This window comes from Lagenorhynchus albirostris, chromosome 13 (genome assembly GCF_949774975.1).
Source record: "Lagenorhynchus albirostris chromosome 13, mLagAlb1.1, whole genome shotgun sequence".
Lineage (NCBI taxonomy): Eukaryota > Metazoa > Chordata > Mammalia > Artiodactyla > Delphinidae > Lagenorhynchus > Lagenorhynchus albirostris.
Genome location: NC_083107.1, coordinates 11,760,939 through 11,783,690, shown reverse-complemented (window position 1 = coordinate 11,783,690; position 22,752 = coordinate 11,760,939). Strand labels below are relative to the sequence as shown.

The 22,752-nt window shown below is 48.1% G+C and overlaps 1 protein-coding gene and 1 pseudogene across 2 annotated transcripts; both read right to left on the bottom strand.

Annotated features, from left to right (window-relative positions):
- Positions 1–8,621: 8,621 nt before the first annotated feature.
- Positions 8,622–10,187, bottom strand: LOC132531526 (axin interactor, dorsalization-associated protein-like; annotated as a pseudogene).
- A 3,593-nt stretch (positions 10,188–13,780) lies between these two features.
- On the bottom strand, positions 13,781–18,195 carry CHCHD5 (coiled-coil-helix-coiled-coil-helix domain containing 5). Of its 2 annotated transcripts, XM_060170043.1 has the most exons (4): positions 17,704–18,152; positions 16,432–16,572; positions 16,178–16,343; positions 13,781–13,951 (listed from the first exon to the last, which is right to left on the bottom strand). In XM_060170043.1, coding segments are annotated over exons 1-4 (366 nt in total). In that variant the 5' UTR covers positions 17,706–18,152; the 3' UTR covers positions 13,781–13,894. The 2 variants fall into 2 exon arrangements, with proteins under 2 accessions (XP_060026026.1, XP_060026027.1); XM_060170044.1 differs by lacking the exon at positions 16,178–16,343 and having other exon boundaries at positions 17,704–18,195.
- Between the last annotated feature and the right edge of the window lie 4,557 nt (positions 18,196–22,752).

The window sequence follows — 22,752 nt, the reverse complement described above, 5'->3', positions numbered from 1 at the left end:
TGGGCAGACCAGACACAGGATGGCGGCCAAGGCTGAGACCTAATCAAAAAGAGGGCCTGGGGGAAATTGACTCAAGTTTGATCAAGGAGAGAGTCTTTGTCAGAAAGCAACCCGTCAAGAGCGGCCAAGAGGAGGACTGAAAAGTGCTCACTGCACGTGGAGGTCACTGCGGCCTTAGCAAGAGCTGTGAAGAGTTTGAGGATATTCTGCATATAGTTCTATGTATATATGGGCTGGAAACACTTAATTTTAAATATAACTCATTTTTTATATCCATAAAAGGAAATATTATGTAGCCATAAAAAGAACGAGAGAATTATTTAGGTACTCATAATGGAATGATCACAAAGTTAAATTTTTAGGTGACAAAAGACCTAGAGATGATCATACTGAGTGAAGTAAGTCAGACAGAGAAAGACAAATCTCACATATCACTTATATGTGGAATCGAAAAAAAATGATACAAATGAACTTATTTACAAAACAGAAATAGACTCACAGACATAGAAAACCAATTTATGGTTACCAAAAGGGAAAGTTGGGGGGAGGGATAAACTAAGAGTTTGGGATTAACATACACACTACTATGTATAAAATGGATAAACAGCAAGGACCTGCTGTGTGGCATTGGGAACTATATTCAGTATCTGGTAAGACCTGAAATGGAAAAGAATCTGAAATACTCTTTTATAACGGAATCAGTTTGCTGTACACCTGAAACTAATACAACATTGTAAGTCTATACTTCAGTAAAAAATTGTTTTGAAAACAATATATGTATAGTAAGTTAGCATTTGTATAAAAAAGGAGGATTGAGATACACACACATATATGTGGGAATGTGTCCACATATGTATGCCTTTGCTGGTGTATACATAAGATGCTTCTAGAAAGATATACAAGAAACTGGTAGCACAGGCTGCCTGTAAGGAGATGAACTTGATGACCCGGAGCAGGGGTGACAGGGAGATTTTTCAGTGGATAGCCTTTTCTGCCTTGCGAATTTTTGTACCACGTGCAAATACTATGTATTTAAAAAATTAATGTATAAATATTCTTCCTGAGATCACACTACAATTACAGTACAATTTGCATTTTATTGGACATCTGTTCAGATGACAATATAAGAAGATCTGTCTTTGTTTGTTTATTTGTTTGTGGCCATGCCACGTGGCACGTGGGATGTGAGTTCCCCAACCAGGGATCGAACCCATGCCCCCTGCAATGGAAGTGCGGAGTCTTAACCACTGGACTGCCGATGAAGTCCCTGTCTTTGTTTTTAAATGATCTGCATCCCATTTTTTGTCCAATGTTTCCAATTTTTATTACTGTGAACTGCATTGCTGGATGCGTTCTTGTACACTTACATCTGTACACTCATGATTCTGTAGCATAAATTCCTACAAAGGGAAGAAGATTCTTCCACATTGCCTTCCCGAAAGGCTGTTCCAGGCCACACACCTCTCCCATCCACACCAGTGTGTGCCTGGTACTCTTATTCTACAGCCCTGAGTATTGTCCCCGAATTACGCAGGGTACCTATGTGGCACAGACGATGCTGAGTGCTTACTTGCTTTGCCTCCGGAGCACACAAGTACGCTACATCTCTCAGCATCCCTTGCCGTGAGGTGGGGCTGAGTTCTGGTTGGTGGCAGTAGTGATGTACACCAGCACTTCCAGAACTGGCCCCTAAAAAACCTCTCCATAATCCTCAAGCTCTCTCTCTTCCTTCATCTGCTTGACATGTGCAGAAAGTCAAGTGGAAGTCTCTGAGCCCTAGAGCATTACTAGGTTGAGCAGAGAAACAAATTTTTACCATATCTCATTGCTGCCCCCTCCCCTCTCTCTGCACTGAGATTCGATCGCATGCCCTGGACCTAGCAGCAAGTCTTTGCTCAAATGTCATCTTCTCGGAGGGCATTCCCTACCACCTGATTTAGCACAGCCTGCCTACAGATCTGAGCAACTTTGAGGGATCTGCCTGTCTTTCAAATAAGATGATACTTGCATTTCCAATGAAACTTCTTCCCCAGACGATGATGCAACCTTGATAAATAGGCTAGAGCCACTTAGGGCAGAGGTGAGGGAGTGCAATGGTGAACCCCTGGGCCCTGAGGCCTCAGCCTTACCATTTCACCACCACTCCGGGGCCCCGGACCTCACCACGACAGCTCCAGCCACACTTCCTAGGCTGTGACCTGAACAGAGCATGGTGATCACCTCCTCCGTTCATTCTAAAATATATATTGAGGGAGTTCCTGCTGGTCCAGTGGTTAGGGCTCTGAGCTTCCACCGCAGGGGGCACTGGTTCGATCCCTGGTGGGGGAATTAGGATCCTGCAGGCCACGCAGCATGGCCAAAAATAAAATAAAATAAAATAATAAAATATTCATTGAGCACCTATCAGACACTATCCTCAAGGCTTTGGATATAGCAATGAACAGATGAGACAAAGATTCCTGCCTATTCGAGTGGAAGAGACAGACCGTAAGCAATAATACTAATAAATAAGGTAGGCGAAGAGGTGATAAAAGGAGAAGAGCAGGTTATCCGAAGTGCAGGGCAAGAGGTACGGATCTGTGCTAAGTAGGGTGGTAGGAAGGTGACATTTGAGAAAAGACTTAGAGGTGACAGTCACATGTTTCTCTGGGAGAAGAAGGCTCCCAGCAGAATTAAGCAAAGGCCCTGAGGCAGGGCCACTCCTGGAGTGTTCGAAGAGCAGGAATGAGTCCACGTGGCTGGGAACTTGGAAGGAAATGAGGTCAGAAGGCATGAGGAGGAGGGTGCCCAGAGGGCGCAGGGCATCACAGGCTACTCTACGGACTTTGGCTTTTGCTCTGAGATGATATACCTTTGCACAGTTTCAGATGGAGAAGTGACAGATATTCTGACTTACATGTTTAAAAGGATCCCTCTAGCTTTTGTATTGAGAACACACTCAGGGTGGGAGGAAGGAGAAACTTGGAGAGTAGGGACGAGGCTGTGCAGAAACCCAGGTGTGAGGGATGGTGGTTCCCGCTGGATTTGGTAACAGGAGGTACTGAAAGGTAGAAGGATGGTGGATATATTTTGAAGAAGGAGCCAATGGGATTTCCAAATGCACTGGATATTGGGTGTGAAAGAAAAGTGGGGTTAAGGAGGCTCCCAAGGTCTTTGGCCTGAGCAGCGGGCAGAATGGATCTGCCTGAGTTAGGGGAGGCAGAGGTGGAACAGTTTTAGGAGGAGAATCAGAAGCTCAGCTCTGAACATGGTAATATTGACATGTTTCAAGACATCAAAATAGAAACGTTGGGACTTCCCTGGTGGTGCAGGAGTTAAGAATCCGCCTGACAATGCAGGGGACACGGGTTCGAGCCCTGGTACGGGAAGATTCAACATGCCACGGAACAACTAACCTGGTGCGCCCTATCTACTGAGCCTGCGCTCTAGAGCCCATGAGCCACAACTACTGAGCCCATGTGCTGCAACTACTGAAGCCCATGGGCTCCTAGAGCCCGTGCTCCACAAGAGAAGCCACCGCAATGAGAAGCCTGTGAACCTCAATGAAGAGTAGCCCCTGCTCACCACAACTAGAGAAAGCCCGTGAGCAGCAACGAAGACCCACTGCAGCCAAAAAATAAATAACTAAATAAAATAAAGTAAGTGTAGTAATTAAAAAAAAAACAAAAAATGTCGAGTAGGCAATTGATATGCAAATCTGGAGTTTGGCAGAGAAGTCTGAGTGGAGATTAAATTTCAGAAGTTAACCACCTGCCTTTTCTTTTTGGCCGCGCAGCACGGCTTGCGGAATCTTAGTTCCCTGACCAGGGATCGAACCCGGGCCCCCTGCAGTAGAAGCGCAAAGTCCTAACCACTGGACTGCAGGGAATTCCCTGCCATTGTTGTTGTTGTTTTCCTCCCAATGTATAATTTGACTCAGAGTATTGAATCCTCCATCGCTGCATCACTCTGAATGATGCAACTTAAATGTGTAACAAGTACATTGTAGTTGTATGTTAATACTCTGTCTCTGTGGATTAACTGTTGTACTTTGGACTGGGACGGTGATAGTTTAATATTTAACATTGTGAATATCGTGACTTTGTTTTCTAGGAGTTCAGATAATGAAAATGAGAATAATTATAGTACCAATGCCAGCATGACCCAGATAGCACATAAAACACAGACTAAATGTTTATGTTATTTTAATGACAAATGGAAGGACATATATAACTGGATTAGGAAAGTAAGTAACCAAAATACATCATACTGCACACTATGCAGGAAAAAACTGGGGATTGCACATGGTGGAAAAGAGTATATGAAAGCACATGTGGAGATTGAATCTCACAAGTTCAGGATGAGACAGGCAAGTACTTCTAAATCTATCAAAAGCCAGTGTGTTGGGACTTCCCTGGTGGCGCAGTGGTTAAGAATCTGCTTGCCAATGCAGGGGACACAGGTTCGAGCCCTGGTCCGGGAAGATCCTACATGCCGCAGAGCAACTAAGCCGGTGTTCCACAACTACTGAGCCTGCGCTCTAGAGCCCGCGAGCCACAACTAATGAGCTTGCGTGCCACAACTACTGAAGCCCGTGCGCCTAGAGCCCGTGCTCTGCAACAAGTGAAACCACTGCAACGAGAAGCCCGCGCACCACAACGAAGAGTAGCCCCCAGCTCACCGCAACTAGAGAAAGCCCACGCACAGCAACAAAGACCCAATGCAGCCAAAAATAAATAAATAAATAATAAAATAAATTTATATATTAAAAAAAAAGCCAGTGTGTTCGTTTGCTTGTTTGTCTCCCCAAAAGACACCAAAGCTCAGCTGAAAACAGCAGCCATTGAATCGACACAAACACGTACGATCAGCGTACTGTTCCCTTGACCGCGCTATGAAACGGAGTAGAATTACATTTCCTCATTCAGATATTACAACTAAAATGTCTTGTGGGCCAACAGAAGGGTAGACTCTAGAGCGTAACAGATGTGTTGGCCCCTTACAGTGCGAAACTGACTCCATCGTATCTCACCAATGATCATACTTTCTACAGTGACTCAACTGAGGCATGGCAGCCACAACAAATGTTTCCCCTAGCTCTTAGGTACTTTTTCAATGAAAACTGGAGCTTCACATCATTTCTTAATTTCTATGAAGGTTGCCTTGAAGTTGCAGAAAACATAAAACAAAAAATTGCTGATCTCTTATACAAATACAAACTAGACTTTGCTTATTTATCTGCATATTCAGCAGAGAGTGCAAATGTAAATTTTGGCAAATCCCATTCAGCATATAAGCTCCTTACCAAAGAAAACGGAAAGATCTTACTTGCTAAGTGTCCTGGACACGTTTTGCTAAAAAGAGATGTGATTTACTTACCTGTGATATTGAGGCTTTTATAATGTGCAGTTTGGTCACTTTTCCTTTTCTCGAAATGTAAAGAAGAATTAAATGAGGATTTTTTGTTTGTTTTGTTTTACTTTATCACTTTTACTCTATTATGTAAAATTCACTTTGCCTTGAAGTTCTACTCTCAGAAGGCACACATCACACTGATTTCTGGTGTCAGGCCAACGTGATGACATCGAGCTAAACATTCTCTCAACAAAAGCATTGAACACGGCATCATTAGGATTCTCAGTTTTACCACTAAATGAAAGAAAATAAGACATCCTAAAGCCTGCAGGCAGTTCAGAGAATTATTACTGGAAAAGGAAACAGAGAAAGCAAAACTATTTTACTGTATCATCAGACAGGAAGAAACAGGTCATTGTCATTTTATTCTGTATAGGTTATATCCATTTAAATTAGTACTATTTTATTTGCCGTCTTCTTTTTTAAAGTCTTGCCTTTACGTGTCTTAAGAACATATGTAAATATGCTTCCCTGGACTTGGTTCCCTGGGGCTCACGCTCTGCTGGGTACAGAATCTTTGGACTTGTTCTCTTTCTCCATTTTACCGATTTGCGTTTCCCCCCTTTTTCTCGCCAGCACCTCACACTGCTGCATCGAGGTCACCGTGTTATCTTCAATGTCTTCTCTGGGGAAGTAAGAGATTTGACTTTGGGCATGCTCTGCAGCCAGCACAGTCCCAGCAGCAGTGTCCAGGCCTCTGGCCTTGGAAGACTCAGGAGGGCAGGTCCCCTTATTGCACAAACTTGTCCATGTCCTTGACACTTTTGCTGCTTAATGCTTTTTAGAGTGACACCCTTTCCTTCTGTCCAGTTGAACTGACACACCTTGCATCCCATAATTTCTGGCCCATCAGAGAAGGAGGAGGGGATGTAAATTACTTGGATCTGACCTTGTTTCGTATGTCCCCACCTCACTGGTAAATATTCATTGGGTTAGAAATACTATTGTGACACTCACAGGCTCCCAGACTCTGTAAATTCTAGATCATCAGGGGCTTCAGAAATAGGGTCAACAACTTTCAGAACTTTATTTCCAAACAAGTTAATATTACAAAACGCAGTCACCCAAAAATGAGGAATTCCGCCAGGGCAGTGGTTCTTGGTTGCATACTGAAATAAAATTTAAAATCGGTATTTAAAAAAAAATACCCATGTCTGGGTGGGTCTTACCCCAGGAGATTCTGATTTAATTGGTCTAGGGTGTGGCAGCAGGACTTTTGAAAAGCAGCACACTTTATGGTAAAAGCTAGCTTACTTTCTTTCAAGATTATTAATTTCTTTAGAGATCTGACTTCTATTTGCACACATTCTGCCTGAAAGTTTCTGATGGTATAAATGAGGTGCTTACCCTTGGAAGGTAAGTGCTGACTGAAATATTTCTTACCATTAACATAGTGATAATCTTTATCATCAAAGTCAGTATGTTCAGTGACAGGCACAAAATCCTCAGTTCAGCCATCAAAGGTGAAAATGATGACCCTCGAAGACTCTGCTTTCTGGTTCACATACCCCGCCTCCTAACCTCCACACACCTTTGACTGGCTTTTTTTTTCTTCCAGTTTTGCTACATTTTAATGGTAGTTTTTTTTTTTTAAGTACTACTATTTTTTTAAATTAATTAATTAATTTTTGGCTGTGTTGGGTCTTCGTTTCTGTGCGAGGGCTTTCTCTAGTTGCGGCAAGCGGGGGCCACTCTTCATCGCGGTGCGCGGGCCTCTCACTGTCGTGGCCTCTCCCGTTGCGGAGCACAGGCTCCAGATGCGCGTGCTCAGTAGTTGCGGCTCACGGGCCTAGTTGCTCCGCGGCATGTGGGATCCTCCCAGACCAGGGCTCGAACCCGTGTCCCCTGCATTGGCAGGCAGATTCTCAACCACTGCGCCACCAGGGCAACCCAAATGGTAGGTTTTTTAAGGGATTAGTTTTAGGTCTTGTCAGCAACATCAAACAGAAGGTACCGAGTACTCCACAGGGTACAGAGCGCTGCCCAGCACCTCAGAAAATGTACGTGATGTGGCGAACATGTGGTTCTTGCCCCCTGAGGAGCTTACAGTCTGGGGGTCGGCGGCGGGGGGCGGGGGGGCTGACACCTCACAGTCTAAGAGTTGAGTGAGCAACAAAGTAATTTATTAAGGCAAATTCCTCATCCCCTCAAGCTACTGTGGATGGAATCGTTTTGGAATTAAGCTAATCAAGAGAGAGGCAAGACTGAATTTGGTTGAGAATTCTTCAGGCTCATATAGTTTTTTAACATCCATCATAGTAAACAGAACTGACCTAACAGACAACTGAAAGTGGAGACTAGATCTCTTGAAGTGCAAGGGCTAGAACTTGACTGTGGTTACTTACTTTAAAAAGCAAACATACTGAACGGTATGACCAGGCCTATTACACTAGTTTAAAAATAGGCCAAGTACCGGCACTGCGTTCCCCTCATGCTAGCATTGGTCATTTAAAATAGTGAATATTAAATATGTGGGCTCCACACCTAACCCACAGAATGCCCACCCCAAATCTTAATGTTCTGTGTATCAAGTATCCACCTCGTGTGTACTATGAAAGTTTTATTTATGCCCCATTATCAAGTTGAAACAATGTAAATAGTCAAATTATAAAAAGCTCATGACCTGCATATTTCCATATGTGAATGGCAATATATCTACATAGGAAATAAATGGCAATCCTATCTACCTATATAAAAAAAAATAGAATATCTCCAGATTTGCGTACTCACCACTATAAGAAGAGGTAGGCAGGTTTTAAGGTTTCACAATCAGTTGTCAGAAAAACAGCAGTTATTCCTGCAGTATCTTGTTAGCATCTGACTAACAATCTAAAAATAAAATTATTTTTAGATTACATGATTTAGAAGACATTATAAACCCACCAAGAATTCGTAATTATTCCATCATTAACCCCAGAATCACTATCAGAAAGAGTAACGATGTGGTGTAGAAAGAAGCTAATCAACATGACTAAAAATATGCTCTTTCAGGGGCTTCCCTGGTGGCGCAGTGGTTGGGAGTCCGCCTGCCGATGCAGGGGACACGGGTTCGTGCCCCGGTCCGGGAAGATCCCACATGCCGTGGAGCGGCTGGGCCCATGAGCCATGGCCGCTGAGCCTGCGCATCCGGAGCCTGTGCTCCGCAACGGGAGAGGCCACAACAGTGAAAGGCCCGCGTACCGCAAAAAAAACAAAACAAAACAAACAAACAAAAAAATGATCTTTCAGAAGAACGATCTGGTCATCTGGAAAAATCACAGCTACAACCTGTGAACAACGCCCATATGGGATGCTGATTTGGCCAAGACACACTATTTCTAAGCAGGAGAACCATGAGATCAGGGTGAATCAAGGCCGTCTCCGAGGAGCAGCCTATAAATTTCCAGACTGACCTTGGGCAGCATAATTGGTCCAATTCCTCTCAAAGACAGTTTCATACTATCCTACCCACATCAACCCAAAGTTTGACATTAACTCGAAAAACCGAAGAGCATATTGGAGCGGAAGTGGACAGGTGTGTAAACTCTAGCACTCTTATTGCTGTATTAAGTGTGCAGGTGAGCACATTCCACCCACAACAGTGTCGTTCCAGGAAGCAGGGCAGGAGTAGTGGCACATTAGAAAAGAGGCTATTCATTGCACAATTAAAAGTGAAAACGTTTCAAGATCTACAATAAGCCTGTATCCAAAGGAGTCTTTTACATCAGTGACGTGCTGGACTTTGAATTCTGGGCTACAGCTGTGTAATGGACTCACTCTGGCCTGCTGGCCTGGGTATGGCTTGCTTCCTGCCTGTTGAAGGGTGAATAGGCTACACAGAGCTAGGATGGTTTCTACTGAGTGGTAAGATTCACAGAAGTTCCAGGGTATTCATGTCACGATCATTCCTTGGGCAAAGTTTGATGCAGATGAAGACAAAGTGGTTTCTTGGTCAGCAATTGCAATTTCTTTCTTTTAAAGTCAGTGGGTTTCTTGTATAGTTCTATTACAATTGGCCCAGGTTTAATTTCATCCTCGTCCATGAAAGCAAAACACTTGGTGCTGGTAAACCTTTTCTGGGGGCTTATAGTGTTTGAATTCAAAGAAAATAGCTGCACCTTTGGTTAATTTTTCAACATGCTTCTGGAGCTCCACGTCCACATTAAATGAACATACGTATCTTCTTCTCTTGAAGCCACTGGAGTCTCTCGCACCGGAGTTAAATCCACGCCATTCAGATCTTCTACGCTAACCGTGATATAGGGATCAATGCGTTGCCCAGCATCTTTCAGGCCAATTTTCTCAATTCTGAGGATGAGTAACGTCACTCCTGGTTCTGATGGCGACCTTGGTAATAAAGTACGGGGAACTCTTAGCAGGAAAGGCATCAGGAGACCCTGCTCTAGCACCACCCTCTTCTTCAAATTCCAAATTCTCTTCTTCACCAGGTGCTAAAACTCTTCTTAAGGGGACAGGCTGAACAGCAAATGGGAATTCTTTATTATATGTAAGAACATTCTTTAGGATTGGTTCTAGCTTCTTCAGATCCTCCAGTTTAAATTCTTCTTGGGACCGTGTGGGCTGTGAAGCTGCACTTCGTAATTCCAAGCATGTCGCCATTTGCCTATGGTTTTCTTTTGTTCTTCGGTGAATTCAGAATTGCTGTGCCGAGCTTGGGCCTCTTTTTGTAGGTGTCTTGCTGATATCTGATGCTCCTCTATCGCCTCCACCAGCTGGCCCCAAGAGTCGAAGTCGGAGCCTCTCCCAAAGTTGGCACCCCAGCGCTGCGGCAGACTTCGGGTCACCTCCGACATGGCCGGTCCCCACCGCGTCCCCTCCCGCCCCTACCCCAGCGAGGCTGGGCTCTAGGGCGCCATCCTCCCTGGGCCTGGCCCCGACATTAACAGGGCCAGGAGGAACCGCCAGGCCACCGCCACCACCCACCAAGGAGCCGCCCACGCCCATCTGCCGCCCGAGCCGAACTTTGCGGCTCTGAAGCCTTGACTGGAACTCTGCCTCCTCAGAACCCTGAGCGTTATCCGCTCACTCAGCCCCTTCAGCGTGCACACGCGTCCCCCCAACACTGCCGTCCGTCCCTCCCCACACACTTCCCGGGGCTTCCCCCCGCCTTCACGCCCACCACTTGTCACTGGCCTCCTGGGTTGAATGCAGCCATTCTTTGCGAACGGAGTCAAGCATTTTGAGGCGTTCTTGTCATTTCAATACCTCCACCAACGGTGGGTATGGGGGATGTGGTGATGGCATCAGTGGTGACAGGCAGCGACGGTGGCCAGGACGACGCCGGCTGCTGCTGAGGCGGCCACGACACGGGAGCAATGGCAGCTGTGGTCACAGGTGGCGGCCACAGACGTGAGCCCAGAGGGTGAATCAGGCGAGGCGGCTGACCTGTGCTGGAGAGATCCCTCTCCACCAGAGCCCACTCTGCCTCATGTGTGTGGCAAGCGGGAAGTGGCAGCGAATTAAAAGTCCATCCCCTCGGGACTCCCCTGGCGGTCCAGTGGTTAACACTCTGCGCTTCCACTGCAGGGGGCACGGGTTCGACCCCTGGCCAGGGAACCAAAATCCCGCGGGCCAAACTAAAAAAAACAAAAGACCCCACAAAAAACAAAAAACCCATCCCCTTAAGTAGCCCTCAACCAAATGAAGGGTGTACAAATGCCCTCACCCCGAGAGTGGGAAGCCTATTTCCACTGCTTCCCAGAGTTGCCCAGAGAATGAAGCTATTGCCCACAGTGATACCTTGCTTGAAAATGCACCTCTGATGTGCTGCCTTCCCTTCCCTGCCTCACTTCCCACAGCTCTACCAGTGCTGTCTGGGATCATCTCCCAAACCCTTGTCTCGAAGTCTGTTTGTGGGGGAATCCAAGCTACGATGATGCGTCACAAGCCAAGCATTCAAGCACATACGGCACATGAACAACAACTGACCATGTGCCAAGCCAGAAAGTCGAAACAGATTTCCAAAGACTGAGATCACATAAAATATGTTCTCAGCCCAATTGCAATTAGGCAAGATAACTAGAAAAATCCCCATATGTTTAAGAATTTAAAAATACAATTTTAAACGTCTAAATAATCTGAGATCAATGAAAAAAGCAAAATAGCCATGCTTTGGGGAAACAGTGCATATATTAGAAAAGGGAAAAGGCTGAAAATCAGTGAGCTAAACATTCAAAAAGGTAGAAAACAGAAAATTAGATCCAAGGAAAGAAGGTAATAATAAAGAAGAGATTTAAATTAAAAATAAATATATGAACTAGAGAGCACCAACAAAGCCAAAAGCAGATTCTGTGAAAAGACTAATAATACTGATAAACTCCTGTCAAGACTCATCAAGAAAAAAAGGAAGAGGACACAAATAACCAATGTCAGAAATGAAAACGGGGGGAATTCCCTGGCGGTCCAGTGGTTAGGACTCCACACCCTCACTGCCGAGGGCCCAGGTGGGAACCAAGATCCCACAAGCCACACGGCTCGGCCAAAAGAAGAAAAGAGAGAAATGAAAAAGGCGCCTTTGTTACAGGTTTGACAGCCCTTAAGATAATATGAGGATATGAAGAACAAATTGATGGCAATTTAAAAATTCAGATCATGTGAAAAATTCTTAGAAAAATACATTTTACCCAAACAGACACAAGAATAGAAACTATGAAGTTTTTATGGGTAAATATGGGCAAAACTTCTTTGCAGGCAAACGCCGTCAAGGGGTGGAGTCCCTTCCCCGCCAAGAGAGAGGCAGCGTCTCCAGGGCCTGTAATCTGGGTTGGCCTCATGACTTACTTCAGCTAGTAGAATGTGGTGAATGCGGTGACTTTGTTTCCATTTTTGCTCTCGTGGACCCCTGAGACCCACCATGTAAGGAAGCGGGTGTAGCCTAGTGGAAGAGAGGCCTGTTAGAGACGTTCTAAAACGTAGTCTCCACCTCCATTTTGTCTGTGCTCTTATCACTTCTTTCAGTCACGTGGAGAGAACCCCACCCTAGCTTACTCAAGTAAAGACAGGTTGGCTGAAAACATACACAGAAATCTGAGGGCTCAATCCACAGCCCAAGGAAACGAGCTGGGAACAGAAAGCCACCAGGGCCCAAGCAGCCCTTTCAGGGACCACAGGAACTGATCACAACCCTCTCTCCACAACCTGGGTTTTCTTGTTCGGGCCACATGGCATCCAAGGGCCCCTGCAACCCTGACTGCATAGGACTCCCACCCTGGCTGCGAAGCCACCCAACAAGTTCCTTTGTTTTAGGTGTCAAATCCCCAGGAGAGGCTCCCAGCTCATCTTTCCAAGCCAGAGCACAAGCCTTAGATTTCAAATGGCCAGTCCGGTCAGCGCTGACCAGTCACTTCCAGTTTCTGTAAGTCTGGATTACGCTCCAGGGAAGAGCAACTTATCTGAATGGTGAAGCTGGGCGCAGGCTCTGGGCTCGCTGTCTGCATACTTGCCTGTCTACCCTCTGCAGCTTAGGACCTCCCCTGCAGGAAGACGATCAACCAGCTGTGCCCACGGAGCCTGTAATCCTGCAGAGAGACGTTAAGAAGCTGCAGCAGCCACTGCCGGTACCTACCCGATCCACTCAGCACCCTCTCCTGGGTGCTGAAGGCTGCTCACGTGACTTCCCACTGCTCTCTGCTCAGGGCCCTCTCCTGGTGGCAGGAGGGCACTCGGCCACGCATAGGGCAGTCAATGCCCATGAAAACATCCCTCAGTGTCAGATGGGGAGTTGGTGTACACACACCCCAACTTCCTTGCCCCTGGGATGGGGGAACTGAGGTATGTTCTGTGCCGCCTCCCAGAAGTCCCAGGTGGGACTGAGCCCCAGCTGCCCACAGCAGTGACCGGCTCGATGATGCACCTTTTATTGGCTGCCTTCGTCTCTGTCACACCTCTCCACTTCCCTACGAGTATTCCTGGAATCATGCCCCCAGATACTACCTGCACTCAAACCCTCCGGGTTGGACTCTGGAAGGATGCAAACCAAGACAGAGGAGAAGTCCAGTGCAGCAAACTCCAAGCCACATCCGTCAATGCAGCTGTTTTCCATACAAAAGCCAGTGTTTTCACCTGCATTGCCTCATGGCCATGTCTATTGCTCAACTGGTTCTGAACTCAGGAGGGAAGGAGGTGTGTTATTTATTGCCCCCTAAGCCTCAAGGAAACACTCAATGAAGACTTGTAAATGCTACAGTTAAGGTGAGAAGGAGCCCTTCTCCGTATCCGTGCGGCAGGGGACAGGAAATGGATGTTGGCAGAGCTGAGGGGGAAGAGGGGTCGCCTTAACCCTGGTGAACAGACAGAGCAGCTTGCCCCAGGCCCCAGGCCCCTCCTTGGCGCACTAGGTGAAGCTGGGGAACAGGGCCCGCAGGCGCTGAAGGCAGGAGCCAAAGGCTGTAGAGTCTTTATTTATTGTGAGCCTTGATGTCCAGGGAAGCCAGGCCCATGTCCACAGCCCTCAGGCTCCACCTGGCCATGCTTCAGGGGTGGAGGCATCAAGCGCAGCCGCTCACGTCCAGTTCTGCTGCGGTCTGAAGGGTCCTCGGGAGGCAGGAAGTGGCTGTGCCTGCAGGAAAAAGCCGCATCAACATCTGCTAGCACCTCTGTGGGCTGGCTCACAGCCTGGAGGGAGAGGGCGTCAGGTGATGCCCTCGGGTGCAGCGAGCCATCACTGGGAGCAGGGAAGGCAGCATTCTGCTGGGTTTACACAGCACCTGCTGCGTGCCCAGCACTGTGACAGGTACTAGGGACCCGGCAGTGCATGCAGCAGACACACATCTCTGACTCCAGGGAGCGACAGACACAAATGAACAAAAACGTGTCAGCGGGTAAATCCTATGAAGAAAACTGCATCGGGGTGAAGGGCAGAGGTGTGTGGAGCGGGAGGTACAGGCAGCACTTCACGCCGTCAGCCGCGCTAACGTGACATGTCTTTATGCCGTGTTTTACGAGATGAGCCTGTGTGTTTGCCATTTTGGAGACCAGAGAAGAGAGGAGGCCTGAATTTCACTGCCCCCAATCGGAGAGGGAAAGCTGCAGCTGGGGTGCCATTACCGGGAAGGGGAGGGCAGTCAGGGGGACCGGGGAGCGGGGTTAATGACTCTGAGTGCGCTGGAAAGCCACAGGCTTTAAAGGGGACAGATGTGACCCCATTTCCGTTTTTAAAAGTTCCTTTGGCTACCAGCGGGGAGACAGAGAGTAGCAGGGGGGCAGGGCAGGGCTGACCCCAGGAAGACCAGGGAGAGCCTTGGTTGCTCATTCCGGGAGGGACGGAGCAACTGGCCCTAAGATAGAAAGGTGGGGTCTTTGCTCAGATGCTCAAAAAACTTGAAAGAAGTATCACCAAAATATAATTAATAAACTAGCGTGAACAGTATGCAATCATTACTGAATATTTTCTGAAAAGAATTAAAAGTCCATCTCACTGGTGTCTGCTCTTGGAACCTGAACCTTTCACTTATCTGTGCCTTATTAAAAAAAAACAAAACCCAATGTCTACAGGGCCTGGTAGAAGGGCATTTCCCCAGTCTTTAGGCAAGAACTCCTCTGAAACAGGCGATGGGAGGGAAGCAGCCACAAGGCAGTAAAGTATAAGCCATAGTGGAGGGAGCTCAGGGATCTTGGGAGGATGGAGACGGGCCATGACGGGATTTTCTGGGGGAGATGACATCGAAGCTGGGATACGAATTAGCCAGATGGAATGGGAAGGGCAGTCCAGGCAGAGGAAAAGTGAGATAAAAGCCTGGCAGCAGGAGAGACTGGCATTCGAGTAGCTGCATGTTCACTGGGGCAGGAAACACAGAGCTTGAGGTGGATGTCGGGTAGAGGCAGGGCCAGAGGCCATGTCCTGCAGGGCCCCAGAGGCTGTGCCGGGGTGTAGACCTGGCCTGGTCAATGCGAGCCGTGAAGCAGTACACAGTCAGAGTTCCTTTGGGATCACTCTGGGACCTTCACAGAGAACGGACTGAATGAGGTAAGACTGACAGCATGGAGGTCCAAGAGAAGGCTTCTCTTCTGGGTGCGAACAGAGAAGATGGGGCCCCAGGAACCGAGAGAGGGGCAAATGGGAGGGGCTTGAGAGGGAGCTGGTGAAAGATGTGACTTTTGCCTTTGGAGCTTGCAGGCCAGTGGGAGAGACAGTAAACATCTAAACCAGCATTTCTCAACCTTTTTTTAAAAAAAATTATTGCCCCCCAAGGAGTCTTTTTAGACATTTTTAAAAAAATTGAACCCATCCATGACACTTTAATACCATAGATATAGTGTATATCTGTTTAGGTACTGTATACATTAAAAACAGGTAAGAATTTTTTGCCCCATCCTTACCCCCATTGCCCATACAGCTGAGAGGCAATGAGGACAAGAAAGGGAGAGTGGGTAAGGGAGGAGGTGGATCAGGTCAGCCTGGGGAAGAACACAGAGAAGCAGCAGGAACCTGGGATTTTGTTCTCAGTGTGGATGAGAAGTCACCAAAGAGCTTTAAGCAAAGGTGTAATGTGACTAGTTTTCAGTTCCTAAATGTTCTCTCTGGCCACCGCATGGAGGCAAGGTAAGAGGGGATTCAGGGAGACCAGGGAGAAGGCTGGGGCAAGTACCTTGGTTGTGGAGGCGGGGAGGAGATGGCTGGACTAAAGCAGGGACTATGGAATGGTAAGAGGGGAACACGTGCTGATGTTCTGGAAGCGGGATGCATGGTAAAGGTCTGTGTGGGGCTGAGGCTGACTCCAAGGTCGTTACTTTGAGCAGCTACGAAGATGAAGGGGTGGGATGCAGTGCTGAGCTGCTGTCTTACCTCTGCGGTAGAGGAGGTGTGTGTCGGCTGCACCTGCTCAGCACACTGCAGGAAGCGGTGCACATGTTCTGCACAGTTGCCCACGGCTGCCTCGTTCTTTCTAAGACATTCCTCAAAGGCCTCAAAAGGCTCCGCACAGGCTTGGCGGATCTGCCGGATGACTGGGCTGCAGGGGCAGGGCATTTCAGGCCTGGGGAGACTTCCACCCCACTGCCTACCCCCCCTCCACCTGCCCCGTACTTGCCCACACTCACTGGGCGGACGTGCACTGAGCAATGCTCATCTTAAGGTGGTGACAGTCTCGTTGCCATGACTCAGGCTTGGCTGCCACACACTGGCCATACTGCTCCAGCTCCCGGCCACAGTAGCGAGCAGTGATCTCCAGGGCCGCCTGCCTGTGGGACGTGACAGTCTGAGGATAATTCCAGGCAGTAGGCAAGAAAGGGAATTCTGATCTGAGTCTGGGGTGGCACCCCATGGGGTCTTGGGCAAATCTCAGAGTATGAAGGGTCCTGGGATAGGGCCAGGGAGGTAGAGAGGTAAGGCATGAGCCTTGGGGGCTGTGGAGCAGGCTGGAAGCTTCTGGGGAGATAGTGGAGGTCCTGAAAAAAAGGTCTGATTATTCCAAGGCAGGCTGTGGAGGTCCTGGAAGAAGGGTCTGGGAGTCTGGGCATCCCCCAGTTTAGGCTTGGGAATCATGAAGAGAAGGCTTAAGGCCTTAGAAGTAACACCTAGAGTTTTCCGAGAGAACCTGGGAGCCCTAAATGAGTTCAAAGGCCCTAAAAGTGAGGGTTAGAGGTCCAAGGGTTGAGGTCTTGGGTCCTGGGGAAGGGTCTCTTGACCAAAGGGTCTTAGAGATGAGACCTGAAAACAGGGGTACTGAAAGGGAGACTTGAGGCCCTGGGGCAGGTTTGGGGGTCCTGGGGTGGGTCTCAGGGTCCTAGGGGCATGATCTGGAAGCCCTGGGTGAGGCTGGGGCTCTAGGGTAAATCTGGAGGGTCCTACAAATAGGCTCTTCAAGTTCTTGGGAACAAGGTCTGGAACTCCAGCGTGAGATCAGTGGTGTCTAAGAACAAGTCTGTGGGCCCTATAGGTGAGATCTGAGATACTCGACAGACCCGGAAGTTCCAAAAGGTAAAGTCAGATGATCCAGGGGGAGGAGCCTGGAGCTCTAAAAGGACGGCTCTAAGAGTCCTAGAGGTCCTGGGAGAAGTCTGGAGTCGTAGGGTTGCAGGGTGAGGGACGAGACCTGGTGTTTTGGGGGGCAAGGCTTGGGGTGTTGAGAGACTGGACCTGAAAGTCCTCCGTTATCACCCGAAAGAGGGGCGGAGCCTAAACGCTCAGAGGGCGGGGCCTGAACACGCGCCGAACTGAGGCTCGTGAAGGACAGCGCTGAATCCTAAGGCTCGGGATCTCCAGGGAACAGAGTGGCCAATCCTTCTTCCCGGAGTCCTGGCCTAAGTCCAGATCACTGGGGAAGAGGAAGAATAGGGGGGCAGTACGGGGTAGGGGCTCCCGCTACTCACATCCTGAGGCCGATGCCGGAGGAGGATCAATGAGGGAGGATAGCCCCGCCTTTTCCGGTATCAGGTTGTCATGGCGGCGCCCAGCCCAGCCCTCCTTGCCTCGTATTTTCCCGGTCGCAGAGCAGACAGGCAGCCCAGTTCCCTTTAGGCCCAACCCGTCATGGCAGCGCCCTACTTGTCCTTCCGGCCCCGACCTCTAATGGTGGAGCCTTGCGTAGCCACTTTCCGGCCCCAGCCGGCTCGGTACTTTGTGCCCTTCAATTTCCGGCTGGCCGTGGCGGCACCGGGAATTCACCGGAAGTACTGGGAAGAATCGCGGTACCTCCGCTCTAACGCGAGTGCGGCGGCGGTGTGCGCCGCTCCTGTATTTGGCCGCAGCCGCACGCGCCTTTAGCCGCCTTACTGGAGCTGGTGGCCAGCGGCTGCCGCTGCTGCGACCCCTCAACGTGCTGCGGGCTGCTGGGTGCCCGGACACGGAACCTGATACCTGATGCTCCTCTGCATCTTCTGCTCTGCGCGTGCGCTCACTAGCCTCTGGGGACGCTGGTTGTGCGTGAGGCGGAGCGGGCGGGAAGGGGGTCACCCCGGGAGCAGGAGAAGGAGGCCACCCCGGGAGCAGGAGAAGGAGGCCTGGACCTCTCGTATACTCAGCCTGGGTTACCCAGACCGTGTCCCCTACCCCTTGGCATAAATTATGAAGCCAAGGCGGACGTGAGTTTTAGTCTTGGCTCCCTGCCACATTGGGGAAGTTAGTTCTCTGTAATTCTTCATCATATGACAACGTTTCCGCCTCCTCGTCCGTCTTCAGGTATGAGGCTCCGTGTGAGTATCCCTTGGTCAGAGAACTGAGCGCCAGGCCTGCTGTCTTGTGTGCAGAGCTTTTTCCAGACCCAGGGTGAACCAAAATGAACGTAAAATGTAGTTAATCATAGTGGCTTAGAGGAACAAGAGCCATTTGTGAGCACGTGACAATTGCTTGGAGTCTCAGTATGTTACCGAACTGAAACAGCACAGCTCAGATGGGACTGGAACCCAGGGGCTGGGACTCTAACTCACTGTCTTTTCATTGAGCTCGCACACCTGGTATCAGGACTTACAGAAGCTCAGGTTTTTTCTGTCTGGTTGCCGAAAGAATTCAATGAGACACAAAGTGATAGGAAAGAAGTGGATTTATTCAGAGAAATACACTCTGTAAGCAGAATGCAATCCATCTCAAAAGGGGAGAGTGGCCCGGAAACATGGGGTGGTTAGTTTTTATGGGCTGGGTAACTTCTTAGGCAAGTGGGAGGAGTATTCTAACTACTTAGGGGAAGGGGCGGGGATTTCCAGGAATTGGGTCCCTGCCCACTTTTTGGCCTCCTGTGGTCAGCCTCAGAACTGTCCTGGCACCTGTGGGCATGTCATTTGCATATGTTAGTGTATAATGAGGTTCAAGGTCTTCTGGGAGTTGAATCTTCCTCCATCTTGGGCCTAATCGGTTCTAGCCAGTTTTTGTCATACCTGCAACGGCTCTGTCATTCTTTTATTTTTTTTATTTGTTTGTTTTGGCCACGACACACAGCTTGAGGGATCTTAGTTCCCTGACCAGCGATTGAACCCGGGCCCAGGGCACTGAAAGCTCCAAGTCCTAACAACTGGACTGCCAGAGAGTTCCCAGGGAGAGGTTTTTAAAGACAGGGTGAGAGGGCTTCCCTGGTGGCGCAGTGGTTGAGAGTCCGCCTGCCGATGCAGGGGACACGGGTTCATGCCCCGGTCCGGGAGGATCCCACATGCTGCAGAGCGGCTGGGCCCGTGAGCCGTGGCCGCTGGGCCTGCGCGTCCCGAGCCTGTGCTCCGCAACGGGAGAGGCCACAACAGTGAGAAGGCCGCGTACCGCAAAAAAAAAAAAAAAAAAAAAAAAGGGTGAGGGAGCGGGGTTGTGAGGTGTGTGATCAGCTCTAGACATTCTTCTCATTGGTTGGTGGGAGTTAGTATCATCAACTTTCTGGTTCCAACCAGTCTGGGGTCTACGTGCCTCCATCTGGTGAGGGTTTCAGTATGTGCAAAACAGCTCAAAGGACACGGCTCAGAATATTATCTGTAGCCCCTGAGGAGGAACTAAAGGGCCTTGACTTTGTTTAATGGCTAAACTATTATTATTTTGTCTTGTTTGACGGTTTTCCTTTCTGCGTTTTCTCACTTCTCTGATTAAATTTCCTCTTTGGAACTCGGGGAAGACCCAGGAGGCTAAAGTTTTTCTACAGACAGAAGGTAGGCAGAGGACATGGGGAGGAAGTGTGTTCTGGGAGGGCCCCAAAGGGTCCTCCTTGGTTGCAAGTGTGCTCGTCTGTAAAATGGGGATGATAACAGTGAAATTCTTCACAAGATATAGTATATGTGAGCGTTTTAGCATGGAGCCTGGAAGAGAGGAAGGGAACAGCGTCAGCATCTCTTCTCTTTGGCTTCAAATGTAGACTAAATTCTCAGGTTTTCCCTTCCTGGGAGAGTGAAATCTTAACCTGTCCCATGCCTCCCCCTGAGTCTTATCCCAAAGTCCAGGTAATATGCTTCCTCCAGGGAAGGGTTTCAAACGTCTGACACTCATGCCTCCAAACTTCTAGTTGCCTTTTGGCCCGTGGCTCAAGAGTGTAACTAACTTCCTCTTTAGGAATCAAAGGAAAGGGGGACCCAAGTGACCCTAGGGTTTGGAGTGAAGCAGATCTGGGTTTGAACCTGAGATCTCGGACAGAGTACTTCTCTCTGTGTTTCAGTTTCCTTGTAACAGATGTTTCAGGATTTCCTTGTGAGTAGAAACATAGATGACATGCAAAGCACCTGGTACGGAGCACTTTGTACTTTCTTTCTAGCCTTATCAGAGTTTGTTATGTTGACCTAAAACAAATAGGCTGCCAGTTATTTCTCCAGCAAAAGTGGGTTTATTCGAGATCAGTAAAGAAATACAGTTAACAGGTCTGCAACCATAGCAAGCCAGGTGCAAGTCCCAGCACAGCAGGGAGAGGAGAGCTCCTTTAAAGAGGAGAAAAGGAAATTGGGAGGACCGTAGTAAACAGAGTCCATTGGAGGGATTGGGAGTTTGAAGTTTAGCGGCTTTTTATTGGCTAAGTCCTGACAGTCTCATTGGCTGAGCTCTTGCTAGGGAAGAAGAGGAATCTCTTCCTGTTGGGTTCAGTTATGTGTTAGGGTGTGAGTGCGCCCCCTTCTGACCTCCTGACTGTTTTAATTTTGGTTCTGTTTATTACTTTTTACAATTATTATTGTATATATTTGTTGGCTTATTTTCTGCCTACTTCAAAGCCCTGTGAAGCCCATGAGAGAAGGGACTTTGTATCTGTATCATGGTCACTGCTGGCTACCCCACAGCATGGGGCCTGGCAGAGTAATAGTGGAATGAATGAAACAGTGTGCTCATAGGATTGCATGAGGATAATGATGAAATAAAATTGTTTTTAAGGCAGTACAAGAAAATATTTAAACATAAAATTCTCAAAATAGAAAAAGGAAAACAAAATTCTCTCTCTGCCCATTTGAGCCACTACTCCCTCCCTTTTATTGTGCATTGGGCATCTGCATTATACATCAACTAGATCCCCTAAGAGGATACAGAAATGCCTACTTGACAAAGAGAAAAAAAAAAAGCGATTTCCTCCTGGCACCAGCAGAGTAACTCCTAGGAGATAACATTCCTTTCTCAATCCTGTAAGCAATCGCGATGACCCACTACTCTCCTTGTTGGACTGTGTTAACTGTCAATATGTTACTTTGATGTATAAGCCTTTGTCTCAAAAACTTATATAACTGTGCCTTGACCTCTAACAAGAAGAACAGTCCTCAGAACTTCCTGAAAGACTGTCTCCTGGGTTATAACCCTCAGGTTGGCTTCAGTAACATTTTCCATGTCTTAGATTGACCACTGATTAATTTTTTGTTGACAGTAACATGAGATCCAGTTATTCACTGTTGACGAAAAACTGATCAGTTGATCTAAAAGAGAATTGGAAATTTTTATTTTATTCTTAAAAAATATTTATTTAGGTTGTGCCAGGTCTTAGTTGCGGCAGACGGGCTCCTTAGTTGTGGCATGTGAACTCTTAGTTGTGGCATGCAGGAGGGATCTAGTTCCCTGACCAGGTATCAAACCCAGGCCCCCTGCATTGGGAGCATGGAGTCTTACCCACTGTGCCACCAGGGAAGTCCCTGGAAATTTTTATTCGAGCCAAATTTGAGGATAATAACCTGGGAGGAGCATCTCAGAAAGTTCTGAGAACTGTTCCACCCTTTAGAAGTCAAGACACAGTTTATATAAGTTTTTTGAGGCAGAGGGCTGTACATTAAAGGATTTAATATTGACAGTTTACATAATTCCAGATTTGAGCACCATCACAGTGGGTCTTGTGACCCTTTATAAGATCAAGAAGGAATGTAATTTTTTAAGGAGTTGTCTTATTTATGCTAGGAGAGTATTGCTGTTTATGGTTGAGTAGGTATTTCTGCTGAGGGGGGAGGTTTGGTCAATGCATAATGCAGATGCACAATGCACAGTGCGGTGGGGAGAGGGGAGGCCAAAGGGCAGATAAGTTTTTTTTTTTTTTTTTTTTTGCGGTACGTGGGCCTCTCATTGCTGTGGCCTTTCCCGTTGCGGAGCACAGGCTCCGGACGCGCAGGCTCAGCGGCCATGGCTCACGGGCCCAGCCGCTCCGTGGCATGTGGGATCCTCCCGGACCGGGGCACGAACCCGTGTCCCCTGCATTGGCAAGCGGACTCTCAACCACTGCGCCACCAGGGAAGCCCCAGGTTCTTTTGTTTTGATGCAGAAAGAATTCAGCGTGAGGTAAAGTGGCATTCAAAGAGTGAGTTTATTAGCATAGGACAGTTGTGAGAGAGACAAGCGGGCAGGCAAGGCACAGCCGCAAGAGCAAAGAGGGCTCCATTTTTATAATCAAAGAAAATGGGGAGGGGCGAAGACCACCTTTTTCCTCATTCTTGGGTAGACATCAAGGCTTACATCATTAGTCCCTCCTTTAACCCTATATGGTCTGAGACCGTCATGGT